Here is a 22,304-nt window from a genome sequence, read left to right on the forward strand (position 1 = left end):
TCTGGGTGCCACGGGAAAGGCACCCTGCTGGGAGGAAGCGTTGAGGTTACCAACCGGCAGCACTGCCGCCTCGGCACCTCCTCCCCCGCCTGGCGCTCGGTGCCTCTTCCTGCCCCGTCAGGCAAGATTTACCGCCTGAGCAAGAGAAGCGAAATGAAAGCGACGGCACCCGCGGCCCACCGGCCCCGCTGGAAGGAGAGGGGCATCCTTGCCCAGCCCTTCTCCTCCCGCGTGGCTTCACCTGGGCGAGCAGGACCACCCAGCGGTGCCTCTCAGCCAAGAGCAGCAGCATCTCCCCATGGCTCCAGCCTTCAAGGGTTGAGGGTCCATAACCTTTCCCTGCCCTGCAGCCCCCGGAGGTGGTTCATGGGGACATATTTCTGCTTGAAGATGGCTGGTGAGTGTGAAAAGGGCAACTCTACCCTTCCCAGAGCTGGATGATCAGCCCAGCCCCATCACCTTGCACCGGGCATGTGCAGGGCAAGTTAATAGGGACGGGTGCTGGTGCCCACTGCAAGGTGCTTCTCCAGAGGATGGGCACCAGGGTCCGCTGCTGGGTGCTGGGGCCCACTGCAGGGTGCTGCAGACAGGGCTTCTCCAGAGCAGAGCCTCAGGTGTCATGCCAAAATGATGAAACCACTGCCCTGAAGCAAGAGGCAGAGACTAGGTGGACTCCTTGGAGAAATAGAAGTGAGCACATCAACCACTTCACTACCCAGGGAAGGCTCTGGACCAGGAAAAGAGGCAGAAGTGCTCCAGGATGAAGCAGAAAGCTGTCTTGTGCCCTGTGCGGTGCTGCAGGACTTCACTGGACCCCATATTGCTCTGTGTTGGCTCAGCTGGCCCTGCCAGAGGCTCAGGAGAAGGTGCTGAGGGACCCAGCAGAGCCTGGGTCCCCAAGATCAGCATCAGCTGGGATGGAGGGTGCCAGCTGCCTTGTCCCCCTGAATTGCTCCTTTTTGACAAGCCACCAAGCTCCAGGCTGCCTGAGCTACAATCTGCCAACCGGGGGCTCCCAGAGGAGTTTTCCCAGAGGTGTAATAATTCAGGAGAAGGTGATCCCTGGGAAGGGCTGGGTGATGTTGCTCTCCTGCCGCGTGCACCTGGGGCCACAGCGCTTCTGAAACCACCCTCAGCGTGAAAGCAAAGGCAGGAAGCCATCTCCTTGCAGGGACAGCGTCTCCATAGAGCCCAACCACAACACACAGCAGCTCTTCTCAAGGGGGTGGCTGGGGAGAACATGGCTCCGGGCAAGGACCAACCTCTGCTGAGGCACCTTCTTGAGCCTCCTGAGCTACGTCAGTGGGCAGACAAGCACCAGGAAGAGGAAGGACACAGGGTGTTCACCACCCAACAGAGACAGCATCTGCCAGTGACAGTCCTGGCTGCATCTGTGGCTTTTCCAGGATGACAGGAGACCAGGCTACTGGTATCTGAACTTCTCAGAAAGGGCACCAGGTCCCAGCTTTGTCATGCAAGGATATTCAGGACATGGAAGGAGCAGCTGTCTCATTGCATCCATCAGAAGATGGCTTCTACTGAAGCTTAGAAGCACAACGGAGCTCCGGAGCAAGCCGCATCCCAGGCTCATTCCCCAAAATACTGGGTCCCACAGGCTGGAACATGCTGAGCATCAGTGCAGCAGAACATCGATCCCTGGAGCAGGGCAGAGGAAGACATCTACGAGCACAAGCGTTTCCCGTCTGTTGTACAAGACCAGGCATGTCAGGACATCCAGAGCAACCCACCTCCTCTCCTTCCCCACAGAGGACATGAGCTGGGCATTTTCAGCTCTATCCTAGAGTAGCAGGACCTTCCCAGAAAGAGGTCCTGGTGGTCTCTCCATCCCTAGATCACCCTTGGGGAGTTGAAGCACTTAAGGGTTTCCTTAATTTGAGCTGGAGTTTCTTCTGCTCCAGCTTGTCTCCATTGCCTCTTGCCCTCTCACTGTGACACCTAAAAGGGTTTGGCTCAGTCTTCTCCACACTCTCCCACCAGCTATTTGTGGACAGCAGTAAGGACCCCACTCACTCCCTCTCCTCCAGGCTGGTCACACCAGTCTCCCACAGCCTCTCCTTGTTCATCCTGAGCTCCGGTGGCAACCATCCTGGGAAACTCCACTAGCCTTGTGCCAGTCTCTCACTGGTTTCTTGTACTGGGGACCAGCTGACCCTACAAGTGATCCCTGAAGAACATGAACAACCAGTGACAGTTAGACATCATACTGCTGACCACGCTGAACATGGTGGCCCAGCCAGTTTCCCACACACCCAATAATCCTCTTCTCCAGCCCCCACGTCTTCAATTCTGCTATAAAGAGGCTACAGGAGACCATGTCAAAAGCCTTACCGAAGTCCAGATGAACATGCAGTCCTTCCCCCTTGTCCATACAGCCAGCCACCTCCTTGGAGAATGCAAGGGGGTAGCTCCCCAGATTGTCCTCCTTACTCTCCTTGACGACCGGTGGGACATTTGCCTTTTTCTAGGTGTCATGAACCTCCCCAAATCACCGGACTTTTCAGAGATGAGAGTGCGATGACGTTGGCTGGCTTCCTCAGCACCTCTGGATGTTTCCCTCAGACTCTGCCATTAGGCTTGGGCCCTGGGAGATCTGAAGACAGATCTCACCTACCAAAATCAAGGCAAGAGCAGCACCGAGTACCTTGGTCTTTTCCATGTCCTTTGCCACCAAGTCCTCTGCTCCATTAAGGAGCAAGCTTGTGTTTCTCCAAAGCCTTCCTGCTGCTGCTGAAGCTTTTCTTAATACAGAAGCTGATCTTTTTGTCCTTCACATGCTTCTCCAAGTCAGCTCCAGCTGAGCTTTGGCTCTCCTGACTCCATCCCTGCACACTCAAGCAATGTCTGCTCCTTCCAGGCAGCCTGTCCCCCCTTTTATTTTCTGTGTGCTTCCTTTTTCCCTTCCTGCTTGCCCAGGTTGGCTGCCTACCACACTTGACTGACATCCTGCTGAAGACCTCCTTGGATTTTGCATAGCTCTGGCCCATTTTCAGTATGCTCTTAAAAGCATGCTCAGACCAGCAAATCCACCGTAGCTGCTCCCACCAACACAGCTTAGGACAGTGTAGGACAGTTTAGTCTGCAAGTCCAGTCATGCCAGCTCTGGTCTGGATTCTGCCCACCTTCCAGGAGCCTTGCAGGAGTCAGGCAGCGTGGGAGACATTAACTGCTCTACCAAGGGTGTCCCTCACTCCCCCACCTCTGCCAGCAGCTGCCTCCTGTCCTCGTCTCCCTGAGCTGTCCCCTGATCTGCATTTGTCCTCTTCACACCTGAAAAATCATCTGCTACAAGGATGTAAAGACAGAAGAGTAGAAGAGGTCATTAGTTTTTCCTCCATGAGGCAGAAGCACGCCATGGTTTGCACCAACAAAACCTCAGTCTGACACCTTTGGCTACAGAAGGGGGCTTGGCCCCCAGCTTAGCAATGTAAGAGGAGTTAGTCCCCCTAACCTGGGTGAGCTCTCAACCTCTGGAAGCCAAATGAGCCTTTATCAGGCTGCAGCAGTCACGCAGAGCCAGTCCCAGCCCCTCTCCCCCTCAGGACAGCAGCCCAAGCACTAGAGACAAGAGCCAGGGCAAGCGATCGGCCAAGGGAGTGATGCTCCTTGGGTCCATACTAGCCCCTGGCTTTTCACTCATGGTCCAGCACACAGAGCACAGCTTTTCCAGCACCGACAGCAGCACTGGGGTTGAGCAGGTATGTTCTGTGCACATTCAAGCTTGAGATGCTGCCCTGGGTGCACGTCCTCAGGAGCAGGCTGGGACATTGCTCGGCATCTCTCCAGAGCAGCTCCACCAAGGGCAAACCAGAAGCCTGGCATGTGGGGCACACAGGCAGGGATACCTGCCCAAGGCAGGAGCGTCAGCTCAAACCAAACAAAACCCAGGCTGCATAACAGGAGTATTGACCGAGCAAGCACAAAGAAACCAGGTCAGCTAAGCAGACTGCAAAGTAACATACCAGGCTGAGGAAAAAAAGGAGGATGGCCACAGGGTGACTGCTGTCATCCCCACTAAACCCTTGCTTGGGTCTCTGGAGAAAGTTCAAAATGCAGTCAGTCCACCGTAAAATGCTGCTTAGAAATCGTTTTCTCAGATAAGCACAACAGAAGCCACCAGTGGTGCCCTCTGGAGAGCAGCCTCATCTCCGCAGGCCGGCTGGGCAGCGGGCTGTGCCTCGCTGGGCAGGAGCTGCCAAGGGACACAACACACCACCAGCAGATCAGAGACTACTCAGGAGCAACCACACCTCTAGTCTTTGGACAAATACACCCCATGCTCTCTTCCTTTCAGCCCACCATCAAGCTGTTCACCTGCGGCCATTTCCTTCAGCCCCTCTGAACGCCAGGAGAGTTGGCAACGTGTGCCTCAGGGTCACTCGGAGCTGGGTACAGCGGCCCATGGGGGTCTTGCAGCAGTGCTCACACAAAGGGAGGTGCCTGCCAGAGCCACTGTGACAGCCTGGGGCAGTCAGAACAAAGCCACTGCAACGTCTCAGCAGGAGGTTGAACCACAGGGTTTAAGAGATGATGGTGGTATTCCTCAGAGATCCCGAGGACACCTTCAGTTTTCCAGCTCAGCAGAACGCCTCCCTAGCTCTAGGCTTATGCAGAATCGTGTCTCCTTCAGAGCACTGCCTCTGCCTGAAGCACCTTTGGGCTTGGGAATACACAAGGTCCTTGTCCAACTGAAAAAAACACTTGAGAAGTTATCTGCTTCTGCAGCCAGACCTGGCTCCTCCTTGCAGAAGCAGCCCTTACATTTACCTCTCCCACCTGCTGCAAGGAGCCTCCACCCTGCTCAGGATTCCACATCAGCCTCCAGACAGCTTTTCTTGGCAAATTTAAGGACCGTCTCTCAGGACCAAAGGTAACTAGACACCAAACATCTAATGGAAATTAAGTCTAGCAATTCTTGTGCTTTTTAAGATTTCCTTTTAAATAAGTAGGATTGTGCCATTTGCAGCAGCTGGTGTTGTGAAGGTATGAGAGGTACTACCCTGACCTCACACAACAGGCAGCTACCCCACTGCTTACTCTCAGCTGGCTCTCTAGGCTGCTCTCACAGGGAGCTAAGATACACCACAGCAACTCCACCTAAGCACCAGTCCCGTTTTCCAGAATGAGATGGAAAGAATATTCCTGCCACCTAAACCATCAGCTATAACCATTTAAACTCACAGCCAAAAATGAACAGAAGGAACAACTACTCCTGTGTTACTCCTTGCTCGAGCTGCAAGTGCTGATGTTGGGGAGCAGCCAGCCCGGCGTGTTTCACTGCACGCTCCTCCACGCGAGCACCGTACTCCCTGCTGCTACAGAGGGGAGCTGCTGGAGGGAACAGGACCCTGTCCCGGTCTCAGAATCACAGAATCGTCTTGGTTGGAAAAGACCTTGAAGAGCCTCCAGCCCAACCATGAACCTCACACTGACCGTTCCCAACTCCACCAGATCCCTCAGCGCTGGGTCAACCCGACTCTTCAACCCCTCCAGGGATGGGGACTCCCCCCCTGCCCTGGGCAGCCCCTTCCAACGCCCAACAGCCCCTTCTGCAAAGAAATCCTTCCTAAGAGCCAGTCTGACCCTGCCCTGGCGCAGCTTGAGGCCATTCCCTCTTGTCCTGGCGCTGGTTCCTTGGCTCAAGAGACTCATCCCCCCTCTCTGCACCCTCCTGTCAGGGAGTTGTAGAGGGCCATGAGGTCTCCCCTCAGCCTCTTCTCCAGACTAAACCCCCCCAGTTCCCTCAGCCGCTCCCCATCAGACCTGTGCTCCAGACCCTGCACCAGCTCCGTTGCCCTTCTCTGGACACGCTCGAGTCATTCAATGGCCTTTTTGTAGTGAGGGGCCCAAAACTGAACCCACTCATCGAGGTGTGGCCTCACCAGTGCGGAGTCCAGGGGTAAGATCCCTTCCCTGTCCCTGCTGGCCACGCTAGTGCTGACACAAGCCAGGATGCCATTGGCCTTCTTGGCCACCTGGGCACACTGCTGGCTCCTGTTCAGCCGGCTGTCAGTCAACCCCCCCAGGTCCCTCTCTGACTGGCAGCTCTCCAGCCACTCCTCCCCAAGCCTGTAGCACTGCTGGGGGTTGTTGTGGCCCAAGTGCAGCACCCGGCATTTGGCCTTATTGAAACTCCCCCAGTTGGCCTCAGCCCATCGCTCCAGCCTGTCCAGGTCTCTCTGCAGAGCCTCCCTACCCTCGAGCAGATCAACACTCCCACCCAACTTGGTGTCATCTGCAAACTGACTGAGGGTGCACTCGATCCCCTCGTCCAGATCATCAATAAAGATGTTAAACAGGAGCGGCCCCCTCGCTGCAGCGACGACGCTTGCTTACATGCACACTCACCTGCCGCCAGCACGCCGTGACTTAGTGTCACCGATTTAACGTCCCCCTGCATTCGGCAGAGGGAGCACCCGCAGCGAGAGGAGAGCTGGTCCCTGCTCACAGGCCTGCAGCATCCTGCTGGGAAAGCAGCTTCACATCTGGGCATCGCTGCCAGGTCACACCGTAAATACACACAAAGAAAGCAGCCGATGAGCACACATGTTAATCCATTATTATTTATTAGCTGTACAGCAGTATATTCTCCTTCCCAGCTTTCAAACCCCATTACATATTTTATAACAGTATTTTTTTCCCATGTTGGCTTCCTAAAATAATGAAAAATATCACACAGTACAGCTAAGTACAAAAATGCATCAACCTAGAGTCTGATAGCTAAACTGATAGCTCTCTTAAAAGCGATACATAGAAGAAAAATTTGTTTGAAATCAGCAAGACTGAGGCTCTATAAAAAGCTTACATATTTTAACATGTGACAGTTCATATACAGGCATCATTTGTATTTCACATTATTCCTTTTTTGTCTTTATCAGAGATCCAAAATTGTATAGTTACTGACCTATTAAAATTTCCTGGCCCAGGTTTTGAGGGCTGCAGTGACCCACTTATAAATCACCACTTCTGCTTTAACATAGGATTCATAAACACAAAATACAACTACAAGATAGAGCAAAGAAAATGTAGTCGTGAAATTATAACTCAAAAAAGAAGGTTAATTATACATGTTTCAAATCCCAGTTTTGTGTGCTTCAAAACCAGATTTCACGTGTGGGTTTCTCTTGTTCTGCAAGCAATAGTCTGGGTATGTTTCTTCTCTACATGATTGGTTATCAACAGCTTTTCCAACATTTACACTCTATCAATTCTCTTGTCACTTAGTTTGAAAGGAATTAAAATACTGGGGTTTATTTAAACTGCATTTTTGCATACCTCTTAATTAATGGAAAAAGATTAAAATGTAAAAAAAAGTTATTTACAAGCTTGACCATTACAGAAATGCTTTGCAGAAAGCAAAGCATATTAAGGACAGAAACCAGTTGGAGCATGCCAAAACTACCGTGTGCAGCCGACTTGGAGAACCGGAGCTAGTCAGTGGGGAAAAGCAAAAAACATTTTAAAAGTCTAGAACCCTCCCAAGTCTGCATTTACAGTTAAAAACACTACTGAGAGAAAGAGGCTCAAGGACTCTGGGAAGTGGAAGGGCAAGTCCGGAGTGGTTTACCACATACTCTAGTCAAGGCTTCCCGCTTTTGTATATTAAAACTTGGTGCATGTAAACACGGCCCTTGGACCAGCTTTACAATGCAGTTCAGAGCAAAACTAAATCAAGCATCTCACAGGAAACCCTCAAGGACTCCAAAATATTTCCTAATGTTCCATGATCCTGTAATGCTAACATAAAACAGCAAGTTCTAGTTAAATCACATTCTAACATCATTTTGAAGTTTTATTTCCCAGTATGTTTGGTAAAATGGTCTAAAATGATGCATTTCCCAAAGCCAAGAAAAAAGGTAAAAGGAAAAATAGATTTGAGCCGCTTAAACACAGCCCAGGCCAGTTCAGTCAGCCAGCGTGGTCGTCCTCCATCACCGGTCCATCATGCTGAGAATCATCTCAGGAGTGAGGTCTCCATTGGGAGCTTCCACTACAGCAGGCTGAGCTTCCTCCTCTTCCTCTGCTGTTTCTGCATCAGGTTCTTTCTTTACTTCAACTATAATATTCTCAATTTCACCAGTGTTCTGGTCTTCAACCTGAATGATTGCTGCAGCTAGAAGGGCAGAAAAAGCGGGAGGGGGGAAACAACAGATTTTTTTTTTACTGGTTCCAGAGCTGGCCTGCAGTAATTAAGACTCTTCCATGGAGGAAAGTGGGGCCCACAACTCTCATTCCCACATTAGTGGGGAGCGATTCAACCTGTGCCATTCATCCAAGCATCAACCTCCTCGCCCCTATACGAAGATGTGCCTCCACAACAGTTCCAGTATGCCTCCTGGTATTAAGACATTATTCAAACAACGGATTTTGTAGAGACCGTATCAATGTATGGGCAAAACTTCAAATTCAGCAGAACCCAGTGACACCAGTGACAAATTCAGCGTATTTCCAAAGGCTGTAATTCTAGGAAGGACACAGGCTGCACCTGTAGCACTGAGCAGACAGGCAAGCCACCGAGGAAGCCATTACCCCTTGAAGGAACAAATCTGCCCTTCCTGCTTTGTTCCTAGAATGTATTTACTTAGACTTTTCACAATCACTGATGCCTATTCTTAAAGAAAAAATTCTGTAGAGTTGAAATGACATCTGCACTGATGCTATGCTGAGAACTACAGGCCTAAACCATGTTTGTTTGTGGTGATGCCTACAAAGGTCTACACAGGTAAGAGTAGCATGGTGATTGTACTAACAGCTGCTTTACTGTTGTACTATAGTAGAGACACCATAACTGGTGCAAAAAGAAGTGAGCAGTTTGCACATCTGTGAAATGGAATAATACTAAAGAAAAAATAATGTCCTCTCCTTTCAGCATGGCCTGAAGTGGCTATGTTCCCTCATAAACAGGAAACCCCTGCAACAAGTTTTATCCAAAAGGTGAGTTCTCAGCAGAGACAAGTACAGCTACCAACTTCCTAAATAAGCTCACTTGAGGGAAGCAGTTCTACAGGAACTGCCAAACCCAAGGAAAAAGCAGCTCAGGCAAGCAGTATAACATAAGCTTCAATTAGTGACTTACGCTGGGATTGTTTTGGTTGGGTGGCAGCTTTGCCTGGTGGTCTTCCTCTTCGTTTCTTACTGGGAGGTGGTGCAGGAGCCTCTTGCTCGACTTCTGGTTCAGCCTCAATTTCTACTGCTGTCTCCTCCTCATCTTCGTTATCATCCAAATCTGGTTCAGCATTTTCCTCTATAAGAAACATTATATTAGGTAAGTCTTCAGTTTAAATAAGAACAAAACACATTCATCTGCAGAGAACCACCATCAAATCCTCATCCAAAAGGAGTCAACTCTGATGAGAGAGGCGGCAAACAAGGCCTTTGTCAAGAAGCTAGTGGTACAGACTGTCAGCCTGGTACCCTCACATTAGAGAGAACAAGTTGTCTTTCAGAAAGCAAAAGGAAACCTAATTATGTTAGCTTATGCGACAAAAGCTCCTCTGCACATCCACAAAGGAGCTCAGAGACACAACGGCAGGAGTGAGACCAAGTAATACACTGCTGGGCTACTCCCAAGCCCAAGAGAGGAGCCATCAGTCCACCGAACCCCCAACCTGCACAACCCAGAGGAGCACAGGGGTGCACAATGGAAAGTGGGAACCCAAATCAATGACTTCTTAGGAACAAACATCTTGTCTAGGACACTCCCAGGAAAGCCAACAGACCCAGCATCCAGGTGAGAAACCCACCACAGCAAGTCACCGGGAGCAGCTCTCCACATCATCTTTCAGACCAAGGGGTATGGGGGAATTGCTGGCTGGGGGTGGGACACGTAATGGGAAGCAGGGGAAAGGCAGTTTTGGATCACAGGGGACTACTTATGGAATGCTTAGGGGAGGGGCTGAGGTGATTTGGAAAGGAGTAAGTTTGGGAAAAATAGAGGGATAAGAGGATAAAAGGGGCCAGTCACATGTAAATAGTGATAGATTCACTGCAGTGGCTGCTATGAAACACTAGAACTCAAGAGGGATCCAAGAGCAAGTCTCCCAGCCCTCAAGAAACAGCAGTGCTGTACTTCAGTCTTTTTCTGTTAAGTAGATCGAAAACCACGGTGGCAGCTCCCAGACGCTAGACTTATGTCCAAGACCTTAAAATCTCAAGTTGAATATGGCAGAACCACATAGAACTGGGGAGTTCTTAAGCATTTTGGGTGAGCACAGGTCTGCAGACCACTCACCATGCTTTCCAGGGCCATCGGTATACAGTTTACCAACCAGCAACCAAAAGGATCTTCCCCAAGACTTGTCTCCTTCAGAGGCAGGACAGGTCTAACGCAGTATATTTATGAAGCCCTGTCTACTCAAAAGAATTTATGATTGCACCTCCCATTCACATCAACGATTTGCAACTTGCTGCATTTTGGAGCTGATTCCAGTCCAACAGTCCTCATGGCAAGCTGTGGGTTTTTTTGCAACTTATGTTGTTAACTAAGCTTATTGCTCTACACTTCATTCTTTGGAAAACTTGTTAAAATTACTAGGTTAGCACCATCAACACGTTCACAATGCCTTGGGCAAAACCAAAGCAGACAAAAAGCAGTAAGAGATGTCGAATAGGGTAATACTGTTTGGACAGCAAAATGATTGCCCTTAAATCTGTAAGGGTGTCCACTGCATAGAAAAGTAGCTTCACTCACGAACAAAAGGCCACTGCACAAGGCATACTTCTGTTTATTTGACTGAAGAGGGGAAAAAAAAACCCCAAACAATCTCCCTTACGTACACTGAGGCATGTATATGCTGCATTATTTTACACCGTCACTCAAGGAATATTCCCCAAGCCAAATTTCTTTCATTTATTGGATTTCTCAGGTCCCACCTTTTTAGAGCTTCTTTACATTCCCCCCTTCAACTCAATGTCTATCAACTAACAGTCTGTCTAATGTTGGGCAGACAGGCCAGATGGGAGACAGTACTAATCATTTGCTATCTGGTATTTTTCCCATTAGCACGAGATAGGTCACAGCTTTGCTCACCATTTTTAGATATTTAGCAGTTGCCAGAACTCAGGAAACTGCAGATCTAGAGATAAAAACAACACTGAATAAGGCAGCTCTCCGGAGAATGTGGTTAGGACCTCTTTCTTACCACTGCTCAGCTCACACCAGTCAATCCTTCACATCTATCAAATGACTCCTGAGGAAGTCAACCCAGACTTGTCAACTCATCTGAGGCTGAAGGAATTCTCTCAGTCACAGAGTCTGAGCCACAATCATACAATGTTCATCATCAGTCCACCTAACGAGCGTGACTTTTGACCAAAAAACCCTGTTTTGAACCCAGACCATACCAGCTAAATAAATTTTGGGCTAGAATAGGCTAAACTCCCCAAGAGCCTACAAATCAAGATATTGAAAATCAGATACTCCAGAATCCCACATTTTGAATTACCTTCCATCAAGGCAGTCATTTTACTCTCTGTCTCCACGATCTTTTCATATTTTAAATGAACAATTACTTACACATGCTCTATTCAACTGATTGTAACACATTTTTTCAAGTATCTTTACAAACATGAGGTTAAGCACTTATTTCTACAGTTTCTGCAGTCGAGGTTTGCACAAGCCATTTGACCATACTCATCCTATAAAACCTGTTTGCCACATCAGAACTCCAGATACACATTCTCTAGCCAGGAAGATCCCTGTTTTCCCAACCTACACCTTTAATTAATTACATAAAGCACTCCAGATAGAAGACTAATCAGCAATACTGCTTTTGCAGAATCATCTTTGAACTGGTTGGTCTTGAGACTCTGACTTGGATTTTCCTGCTGAAGACATGACTAAGTTTTCCCCTCTACTAGGACCAATTTCCTTCACAAATAATTGCAGTGAAGGTGATCAGTGTTTGCTGCAACCGTTTCTGTTCTGGAGAAGCTTGCAGGCAGCAGCTGCCCTATTACAAATTGCACCTAACCCATCTTCTGGCACACTGTCCAGGAAGTCAGAGCCCCTCCAAAGCCATCTTCTCGATACCAGCATACATGTGAAGTGGAAGACACCACCGGCTCCTTGATCCTTTTGTCTCAGCAGGCCCTTCACAACAGTCCACAGATTGCCAGCACTACATCCACCAGAAGCAGCCAAGCTATTCAGCAGCGGGGCTGTGCAGACACAGCAGCACCGGAGCAGGCACGTCTTCCATTTCAGAGCAGTGCACCACAGAAACACACAGTTTCTTTGGGGACACTGAAAACATTACCAGAGAATTTTACACACTGAAGATCTGGCAGGACAGGAACTACACAGCCTAGGCAAGGGGTGTCAGACAGTGTTTTTTCAACTACTCTGTCTTGGAAGAGGCCCGAGACAGCAGAATCTATATTATCCCTCACAGGCAGTCACCTCTATACTTGGCCATGTACTATCATTTTTTTGCTTGCCAACTAGATAAAAGCATTTCAAGTGCCAGAACAAACCTGCAGAACAGGCAAACTAAGAGCTAACACACAGAGCGAATCACAGACCTGTAATTCTCAGAATGTACCAAGCTGTTTCTTACCACTATCAGAGGAATCTTCTTTCTTAGACCGCATCTTTCTCTTTCGGCCACGTTTGCCCTTCTTTGTCTCTCCTCCATTCTCTCCTTCCCCACCATCTAGGCCAGAGCAGTTATCAGCATGTCTGGCCATTGTGTTCTACTCAGCGGAAGAGAAAAAACACAACAAAAAAGTACAACGTGCATTGAATTCAAGATCAGATATTCGGGCTCTGTATTTTCAAACACATTTCTGGTAACTTATGTTTTTTTTTTAAAAGGAAGACTATTTAGGGGAAATGGATAAGTTTCATTGACTTTTATGAATAAAGTTGTTGATGTCAATGCCAATATGTGCTAGTACTAATTCTGAATTATACCAGGTCTTCCCCTGTCTTTTCCTCTCAAAGAAGTGCTGTATTTAAGAGATCAGTGTTGTGCCCTGTACCTCACTCAGTTTTCCTTTTGGTAAACATGTTCCCCTCCCATTGGCCAAATGCCTCATTCCACCCCAAAACCCCACAATTCAAAAGAGCATACTCTCTCACCCTGCGAGTGAATGTTTTGCCACACTTGGAACAGACAAAGGCAGCAGGGACAAAGTTGGGATCATGGTATCGTTTGAAGTGCATATCAAGGAGCTGTTTCTGACGGAAGGTTTTGTCACAATGGCTACAGGCATAAGGCTTTTCTCCAGTATGGGTCCGTTTATGCATGACCATGTGTCGCTCCTGGCAGGGACAAGCAAGACAGGAAAAGTAACCTGAGAACTCAGATACAGGGATACAGAAGAGCACATTTTCAGCTAAAAGAAGGCCAAAGCTTTCTCCTTAATGTCAAGGAAAGGATGACTCCACAGGAACGTGAGAACATCTTGACTGATGGCATATTCAGTCCTAGATACTTCCATCCTATATAGACTCTTAGTCCTTTGTCAACAGATACATCAAGGCTGTAACTCTCTACAGGGGAATGCTACACCATATCAAGAAGCAAAGGCCACTGAACTTTCCTTCACACCCTTCAAAAAACAGAGAGCGAATTTGATCTTGACAGCCGGTCCAACTTAACAGCTAAGATTTCCACCTCATATTTTTAGCTCCTGTCCTTCCGTTCCTAAGGGGTGCCAGTCCCTCCAGCTTACCTGTCTGCATGCATAATCGCACTGGTCACACTTGAAGCGCTTCTCATTCTTGTGAGACTTTTGATGCTGTATGAGGGCATACCGCTCATGAAACACAGCGTCACAATAGCGACACTTCTTGCCCTGTTCGATGTAGGAATGCTGCTTTCGCAAATGGACACCTAGGAGCAAAAGAATCAGAGGCTTTAACCACCATGGCTTTCCAAGCATGAAAGACTACAGTCCCCTTAGTGATCTCCCTCCACACACTCTTGAGCTCAAGGCAAAAGAAGTGAAATAGTTAATTTAGGATTCTACCCAAAACCTAGAAGACTTTCAATTAAAAGCAACCAGAACAATTTCTAGACAGAAAGGTCTTGCAGAAAAACTCCCATCAAGTTTTTCCACAGGATTCTAGATTTGGTTATTAGCAGTCTGTGCTAATATAGTACACTTGCATTTGAAAGAGTCAAACTAAAGCATCTTGCAAACTGTTATGTTTACGACTACTCTGAATTGCCTGGATGCAGCCAGAAGCCAGGTAATACACTAGGGGAAAACAGGATTTTCTGCAGGATTAGAAGTCAGAGTGACATGACTAGAAGGCAACAGGGATACCCAGCAGATAATCCCCAACAAAGGTTTTAGTCACTTCTTTCAAATCCTGCAACTAAGAGCACACCACAGCTGCACAAGGTAGCTTAGAGTAGACTAAAGGATTATTAGAAGAAAAATTCTACATAGCTAACATCAGTTTTCCTCTGTTGTAAATCAGCTCGTTTGCTCCTTATATCAACTGACTGCCAACCTCTCAAACTGCCTCTCACTGTAGCACTTTACACTTGTCTTTATTGGAAGGGAGCCTGCCTTCCCATTACTTGGGTGATATTCTGTTTATAGACAGAAAGTTCTGCCAAATCGTGGCTTCTTCCTTCTCCTCAGCTGCTCTGGGCGTGATATTATTTTTCACCTTCTTGTAGAACATAAGAGAGCCTGCCTGCTGGAATCACACCGGGTACTGCTCCCTAGATCCAAGAGTCTCCTACTGCAAGGTCTCAGGGCTTTTGTGACAATTCAGTCTCTCCTACCCTGACTGCGGCACACAACTCCACATCCTGGAAAATTAAACTATTTGGTCTAATTCAAACCTTTTAGCTTGATAAAAATATCTGCATGAAACTTAATGGCCTCCAATATGCATGAGGTCAAGCCAAGTGACCTTCTGGTTTTTCAGACCCCAATCCATATGCAGTTGTAATCTCAGCCCAAGTTCAATAAATGCCTCACATCTATAGGCCTGAAAACAGTAGCTTGCCTTGTACGCTTGGAAAACATGCTACATTTTCAAACAATTAAAAGAAACTAAAAATTCTTATTGTTTGCAGCAACTATTGTAATCCACAAATCTAAGCCTCTGCTTCACGTTTTACAGTTACCAGAATATTAGGTTAAAGAAACAGCAGTTGGGTTATGTGAACTTTAATTCTGGAAAAGTGTTTTGTAGAATCTTCACCAAATGGCCACTTCTGTGAGATACATACCCAAGTCACTCTTTCTCGCTATAACAGTATCACAGTGAGGACAATGAAATTTGGCCACATTCTCCGTGTGCTTCTGCAAAATGTGCATTTTCATGGTACCACTCTGAGTGAAGCGAGCATGGCAGATGTAACATTCATATGGCTTCTCTCCTTTAGTAGCAGAAGGAAGAAAATAGCACAAGTACTTTTATTAAAAAGAAATCTCACCAAGAAGCCCCAAACACAACCACCTCCCAGAAACTTTCAACAGACAGCTAGCTGATAGAAACAGTAACTCTAGAAAGAGCTCAATGTCTTTCTCTAGAAGTTTTAGCTCCAGTATGCATCTTTCTACAAAAAATTCAATCTTTAAGCAAACGAGTTAAATTATCATTCTTACTCTGAGAAAGACATGGAAGACCTACGTGCAGGCTGCCAGAAGACAGCAAGTGGCATCAGATTTTTTGGGGCTGGGGGTTCTGAATGAATACAATGCAAGAGCATTTTATTTCCTTCAATTTTAGCAATATGACTAACTTGTCATTCCAGCAACATTCTGTGCTAAAAAACTGTTACTTCAATAGAAGAAAAAGATTTAGTATGTTTACGAACTACATGCGTGAGATGCTTTTGCAACTACACTCAAGCATGAAACTGTAAATGCCTAGTAAGTTCAGCTGAGAGCAGAACACTGATAATAGAAACTTTCTTCTGTTCTTACTAGAAGTGCCTGTATTCTACCACCTCACAGTCAAACTGGAAATCAGAATCCTCCAAGCTCATTTCTCAGTAGAGTAATTGCTATCAGGTTATGAATTTACTAGTGCTTACAAATCATGGTGCACCCTCTGCGACTACACACTTTATAAAAGTTTTATATTAAACTACAAAATAGTATTTCTTTTGCAGAGTGTTCTTCAAGAGTGTTAGCACAGGTATTGTGCACAGTCTCAGCACTCTGACATTAAAGCATAAAACAACACACTACACAAACGTGGCATCAGTACCAGAGTGGGTCCTCATGTGCCTCTTCAGTTTGTAGGTATCCCTGCTGGCATAGCTGCACAGGCTGCACTGGAACGGACGCTCTCCAGTGTGAGAACGAATGTGGCGTTTCAATTTGCTAACCTGGAAGTCAAGAGCAAGACTGAAGTTAGCATAGATGAGCAGGTCAGATTGCTGGAAGTACAAGAAATCAGTCAAGAGTTTAAGGCAGTCTACTTTTATCTTGCCACTAACAAGCATGTTTTAATACTATTTTTGCACTGCACATAGCCACTTGCTCCTGTCCACTCTACTTCACCTCCTAACGTCATTCCCAGGCTTCCCTGATGCTTGTTCCTATATTCAGTGCAGCCTGGTTTAGAGTCTTGTGCTCACCTTACTGTTCTCAACCATCTCAGCATCTGAAGACATGCTAAAATTTGAAAGTATCCTGGAGAGACACAAGAAAGTGTTTTGGGAAAGCATGCAAGTTAGTGTCCCCTGTACACTGTATTTTTCTCCACAGGGTGCTTTCGCCGGTTACTTTAAGAGGGATAAATCAATTTCTTACCAAGAACAACAACAAATTTAGTCCTACGATCCACAAGGTGACTTAATTCCTTTCCTCTCCTGCTTTTATCTAGAAAGCACAGACCTAGCTTAAAGGTCAGCATGAACACAAACATTAAGGCATTTTCTGCTCAAACATGACCATGCTGCTTAATCACCAACCTTTATCTACAAAACGCAGCAAGTGCTCACATACAGACCAACTTAGTTATCCTTTACTAACTCATACTCTGAAAACCACTGCAACACAATTTATTCAGCTCTCAAACCACAGGGCCTGGAATTACAGCACTGCAGCCACAGTGTGGGTAGGAAAAAAAGCTCAAAGCCCCTACCGAACCTCTCCCCACTGCAGCCTTCTTCCACTGCACATCCCATTTTAAAAAAAATTATGTTGCTCATCATCTTGCTCAAATTTCCTATAACAATATAAAGGCTGTCCTGTAACATTGAGTAACAATACTGCACAGGGGAGATCATTCAAGGAAGCTTAATTTACCTGAGCAAATTAGACAATCATCCAATATCAGAAAAGCTGTTTTTCGCCAATATTGAGGCAAAGGCTCAGTTTTGGCTACAGTCGCCTTAATGGCATGAACAGATAATATGCAGAATGCACGTTCCTAAAGCAAGAGGGCACCTCTAGTCTGAAAGTATATTCTACTGCAGCAGGAGATGGCTGCCTCCACCATGGAGCACGCCACAATTCCTGCAATCATCTTAACGGACAAATAATTTAAGAAACAATGACAACAACTATTGTCTCCAAAGAGGAAATGGGTATCACCTAGGATTTCTATGCATAAATGCTCTCACACTGTGTTCTCATTAAGTGAGGAAACCCCACCATTTGCTTCCAAGAACAGATCTGATTTCTAACTTTTATTTTTTTTGCTCAGAGCCTTTTAAGCAAATGGCCAAAGAGGAAATGCCTAAGAACAGAGTTTATAACAGATGGTGAACAAGCTTTGAAACGTACAAGGAAGCATTCAGTGCTGCAACAATTAACTAACATACCTCCACACTAGCATAATCACACATTGAACATTTGAATGGTTTCTCATGGGTATGTTTGTAGCGGCGATGCCGAACCAACTCTCCACTGGTCACAAAGGCCATGTCGCAGTCTGGGCACTTGTGAGGGCGAGTACCTAACCGTTTGCAGCAAAACAGGAAGACAATGACATTCAGATTTAGTGACAAAAGAAAATACAGGACAGTTTTGAGGGTTTGGTTTGATTTTTTTTTTTGTTGGTTGGTTTTTTTGAGTGAATTAGCAACATTGTTTTCATGTTCTGAAAGGTTAGAGCAGCAAATAATACACAAGAGTCACAGCTTTTGTATAAATAACTAATGGATATCTTAAGAAAATCACTATCTTTTCAGTGAGGAAACAAACTCCCTTATTTTTTTATCACTTAGTTATCTACAAATTCCAAACCACCCAGTTAGATATAATGTAAGTATGCAGAGAAAAGAAGGGATATGAATTACACTTCTTTTTTGGCATAAAGGTCTCAAGAGGCTTAACTGCAGTTCAATTACCTGTAATTTTATCCCCAGAAAATTTAGTAAGGACCAACAGAAATGTGCTACAGTTCCCAGCCGTAAATTTTATCAGTCCAGTTTATAATCTATTCCTTTGGGTTAGGTTTTTATGTTATTCTCAATTCCCTTCTGTTTAGCTACAGCCTCATTCTCATCTTACTTTTCTGCAAGCAGCAGCAGCAACACAAAGCTTAGAACACGAGTACTAATGCCCAAGACAAATGGAATGTTTCTATAACTCCAGGTAATTTCAGATCAAGCCCAGGATCAGTTTTATACCTGTGTACAGGACAAGCTCTGCACTTGACCTGGTCAGGCAGAAAACAACTGCATTTGTATGAGAAAATGACAGCACTGTATGCTGTTTTCCTTTTCAGCTTGTTCCATAGGAGGAATTAGATTCAAGATAGATCCATCCTGGTTTTGTATCTGTTCTAACGACAGAGTGGATCCTACAAAACCAGCGTACGCAAAAGCAAGAGTACCTGTGTGAGTGTTGAGGTGGTTCCTCAGCAATGTGACTGTCCGGAAAGCCCTGCCACAGAGGTGGCACTTATGTGGTCTTTCATCAGTGTGGCTTTTCATGTGGCGGTCCAAGTTGGAACGACGTGGACAAGTGTAACTGCACAGTTCACACTGGAATGTCTTCTTTACACCTAGCCATGAAGGAAATCATCTTTACACTTGACAGTACTGTGGTCTACTGCGTAACAGAAGAGATCAGCAGGGAAAAGGAAAGATTCTTGGAGGTGTAACTACTAGAAGGAACCACTGTGTCCCATTAAAACCAACTGCATATCCTTAGCAACAGTCATTGCCTATGGCTGGCTTGGCTTCAATTTTCATTAGTATGCCAGCACTCAATGTTCCTTTTCTACTCTAAAAAGGGTTCCTTAACTTACAGTTTTATTAAAAGTCAAACATACCTATTTCTGTATTTTGCACCATCTACCTTACCCAGCAATTGGTTAGGAAAAAACCCACAGAACTAATTAGACTGTTGGTTCCTGATGTAAACTATGTGTACACAAACTCTTATATGTGTATTACAGCAAAGAGAAGAATCTTTTTCAATTGTAGCTATGGGAATACTAGTGCCACAGCATCACACTTGAGGAAAATGAGCTCCTTTATAGCCTAGATGGAGGAGATGGAAGGTTTGCCCAAGAAACAATAGAGCTGAGCGCTGTTATATAAAGAGTGACATTGGGCATGTCTGCTTTCCTCCCACTTGCATCTACTCAGTCACTTCAATCATATTGCAAGGTCCCACCACAATAAATAAATTTTCAAAATCCACTTGAAGATGGGAAGCTTACCTTTCTTTTTAATTTTTGTTGGTTTAGGTGGCTTCATATTGCCCACCACCTTTTCCGCATTGACCTCAGACAACAAACCCTCCTGCTGCTCCTCTTCAAAGTCATACACAGAGACATCCACATCTTTGCCTTCCTCAGTGTAGCGAAGCTTACTCTTTTTGTTTTTCTTTGTTTTTTTGGCGGGTGGCTGATAGTCTGGATCTTTTTGCCAATTGGGATCTTCCTGTGGCTGAAGTTCACCTTGCTCCAGTGTCTCCACCTCACCATTTGCACCCACTTTCACTACTTGGAAGCCTTCTGGTAAAGGGAGGGTGTGACAGATCATGGGCTCTCCCTCTTGCAGGCCTCCTTTGGAAACCTCATTTTCATAAGCTCCCTGAAGCTCTTCCACAGACGTGGTGGCAACAGGTACAGTCACTGGTACAGGTACTTGGACCAGCTGAAGCTCACCAAGGTTTATAGGCTGCTCTTCCATATTAACAACCTGAAGTGTTATGATCTGCGTGTCATCCACCGTAGCCTCTGTTTCTTGAGGCACTGCACCTTCCATTACTTCAGTCTTCATTTGAAGAAGAGTTGGATCCAGCTGTTCCATCATCACCATCTGCACACCACTGCTGACATCCTGCACTACTTCACCTCCATCTGCTTGGTTTGGTGGTATATGACAAGCATCGTCCTCCTGCCCACCTTCACGGCGTCTTTGATAGGTTTTTCTCTCCTTCCCCTTAATAAATGTTTCCGATTCCTCCACAATAGCTTCGACTGCCTCACCTTCCATCTCACCTTCCTGCTGTAAAAACAAGAGAATGAATGCTGCACACCATCCAATGTATTTTAACAACTGCACAAACCCCAGAGAGGGACAAGAGGCCTAACTGAAAAGAAAAGGCTCAACAGCACCACCGTACTGCGATCGTATTCAGAAAACAGGATTTGAGAACTGTAGGTCTTCACTAGCCTATTACCACTGTAAACCAAGGCAATCACAGAACACTGTCTCAAGTGAGACAACTGTACCAGTTTCTTGGAAAGGAAGAAAAGTAAGGAAGAGAGATTAAGTGATATGCATGTTCCCATTTCTCAAAGACCATAAATCCCATAGGCAAGATGTACAGCAGTATTATTCCTTATTGAGCTGGTTTAGTCACTTCACATCGCTTAGCAATATCAGAGGCAGTCTTTGGCTATAAATTTTAAAGGTACGAAAATAACATACTGTTAAAAGTAAAAAGCCAGCCTTAAACAAATTGTTACGTTTCAGAACTGCAGAACTTTTCCAGGAAGAAAAAGCACTAAGAACAGAGCACAAGAACTTAAGTCTCACTGGTTTCCATGTCAAACAACTGCTACTTCCTGTATGCTTAAACTTCTCTGAATAACAAAACCACAAAAAAAGGACATAATCGAGTTAGTCAAGTATATTTCTTGTAAGCAGAATGGTTCAATTCCTGCTCCCACTTCTGGGCACCGCCTGGCCCCTGAGCAGAGCAGAGGATGATGCACAGTGCCCTCTTCGGGCCGAACGAGACGCAGCAGGCAGACAAGGCTCAGGTAAAATTTTACTTCGATTTTAAATCATGTGGACTCAAATTAGATTTCTCATGATACCTGGGTTAAAACTGTCCACGCAGTCATAAACAAACAACAATACTGAAGCTCAGCATTTTGGTGGGCCTTAACTGTAACTCTGAAAAACAGCTGTATGCAAGCATAACATTGAGATTTTCTTCCTCCTCAGACTATCGACCTTTCTTCTTTGCAGTCAGGGTAAAATATGAAATTCCTGTATTCTCATTCTACAGGAAGGTTATTTCAAGAGTAATAATAGCTAAAAGAAATTATAATTTTGCAGCTGTCTTATTCCCCAAATGAAAATAATAAAAATCATAGTAAAGGAGTATTTTCTAAGTCTACCTCTGTTTCAGGTGGTTTACTTTGGAAAAATGAAAGCAGGTTCCACAACCATGTCAAATACATTCCCTGAATCAGGATACAATTTACTATACTCCTCACTTAAGTGTTAAAAAGGTACCAAGGTCAATTTTACTGCTGAAACAAGTAACAAAAATGCGAGTTTCCTGACAAAGCTTGTGATAAAGTTCTGATTCCAATTCCAGGTTTGCTAAGATACTTCCACATTTTCCTATTGGATTGACTGGCCTCTCAGATCAGGTAACAGAACTTACTTAACCTCTCTTCTGAACGCAACACTTAAATCTCACATTGTAATACTTTCAAATATCTACACTTCATCTTGCATCCTCATTTCTGAAACACAGGCTTATATACACAAACATGAAACAGCTGTCAGTCTTCATTAGCTTTAAGAATTACAAGACATGTAATTGCTACTATTTTTAGAGAGGACCTTGCTTTTACTCTACTGCCTTTTCTAGCATCCTCCACTTCTGTTGCAAGAACAATATAGTTCACATTGTTCTTCGGCCTGCTCAGAGTAGGGACATCTATTCATGTGCTGTCTCGATATCCAGGCTGTCGTGGGCAGCAGCAGTCTCCAGGGGGCACCCAATACCCAGAAATACTGACATATGGCTTCATGTGCGCTCCCTGCAGGGATCCGGCCGCTCCTTTCCTTTACCACCCATCAGATTCTCAAGTCAGAGCAAATCCATATGGACAAACAGCTGAAGTACACAAGATGATGTAAGTACTTAACACTAGCCAG

The 22,304-nt window shown here is 45.8% G+C and overlaps 1 protein-coding gene across 11 annotated transcripts in view; it reads right to left on the reverse strand.

The window, feature by feature from the left end:
- Positions 1-6,567: 6,567 nt before the first annotated feature.
- CTCF (CCCTC-binding factor) overlaps positions 6,568-22,304 on the reverse strand; it is a 36,659-nt gene continuing 20,922 nt past the window's right edge. For 9 of the 11 annotated variants that reach the window (XM_074839728.1, XM_074839721.1, XM_074839724.1 and 6 more), the window contains 10 exons: positions 19,616-20,408; positions 18,782-18,952; positions 17,766-17,899; positions 16,202-16,322; positions 15,216-15,365; positions 13,696-13,856; positions 13,100-13,282; positions 12,576-12,711; positions 9,095-9,262; positions 6,568-8,131 (listed from right to left, as the gene is read on the reverse strand). In XM_074839728.1, the coding sequence (XP_074695829.1) occupies positions 7,950-8,131; positions 9,095-9,262; positions 12,576-12,711; positions 13,100-13,282; positions 13,696-13,856; positions 15,216-15,365; positions 16,202-16,322; positions 17,766-17,899; positions 18,782-18,952; positions 19,616-20,396 (2,187 nt within the window). In that variant the 5' untranslated portion in view covers positions 20,397-20,408 and the 3' untranslated portion in view covers positions 6,568-7,949. The remainder of the gene's footprint in view (positions 8,132-9,094; positions 9,263-12,575; positions 12,712-13,099; positions 13,283-13,695; positions 13,857-15,215; positions 15,366-16,201; positions 16,323-17,765; positions 17,900-18,781; positions 18,953-19,615; positions 20,409-22,304) is intronic. The other 2 variants (XM_074839729.1, XM_074839725.1) reach the window with 1 other exon arrangement.

Source organism: Strix aluco, chromosome 14 (assembly GCF_031877795.1).
Source record: "Strix aluco isolate bStrAlu1 chromosome 14, bStrAlu1.hap1, whole genome shotgun sequence".
Classification (NCBI taxonomy): Eukaryota; Metazoa; Chordata; class Aves; order Strigiformes; family Strigidae; genus Strix; species Strix aluco.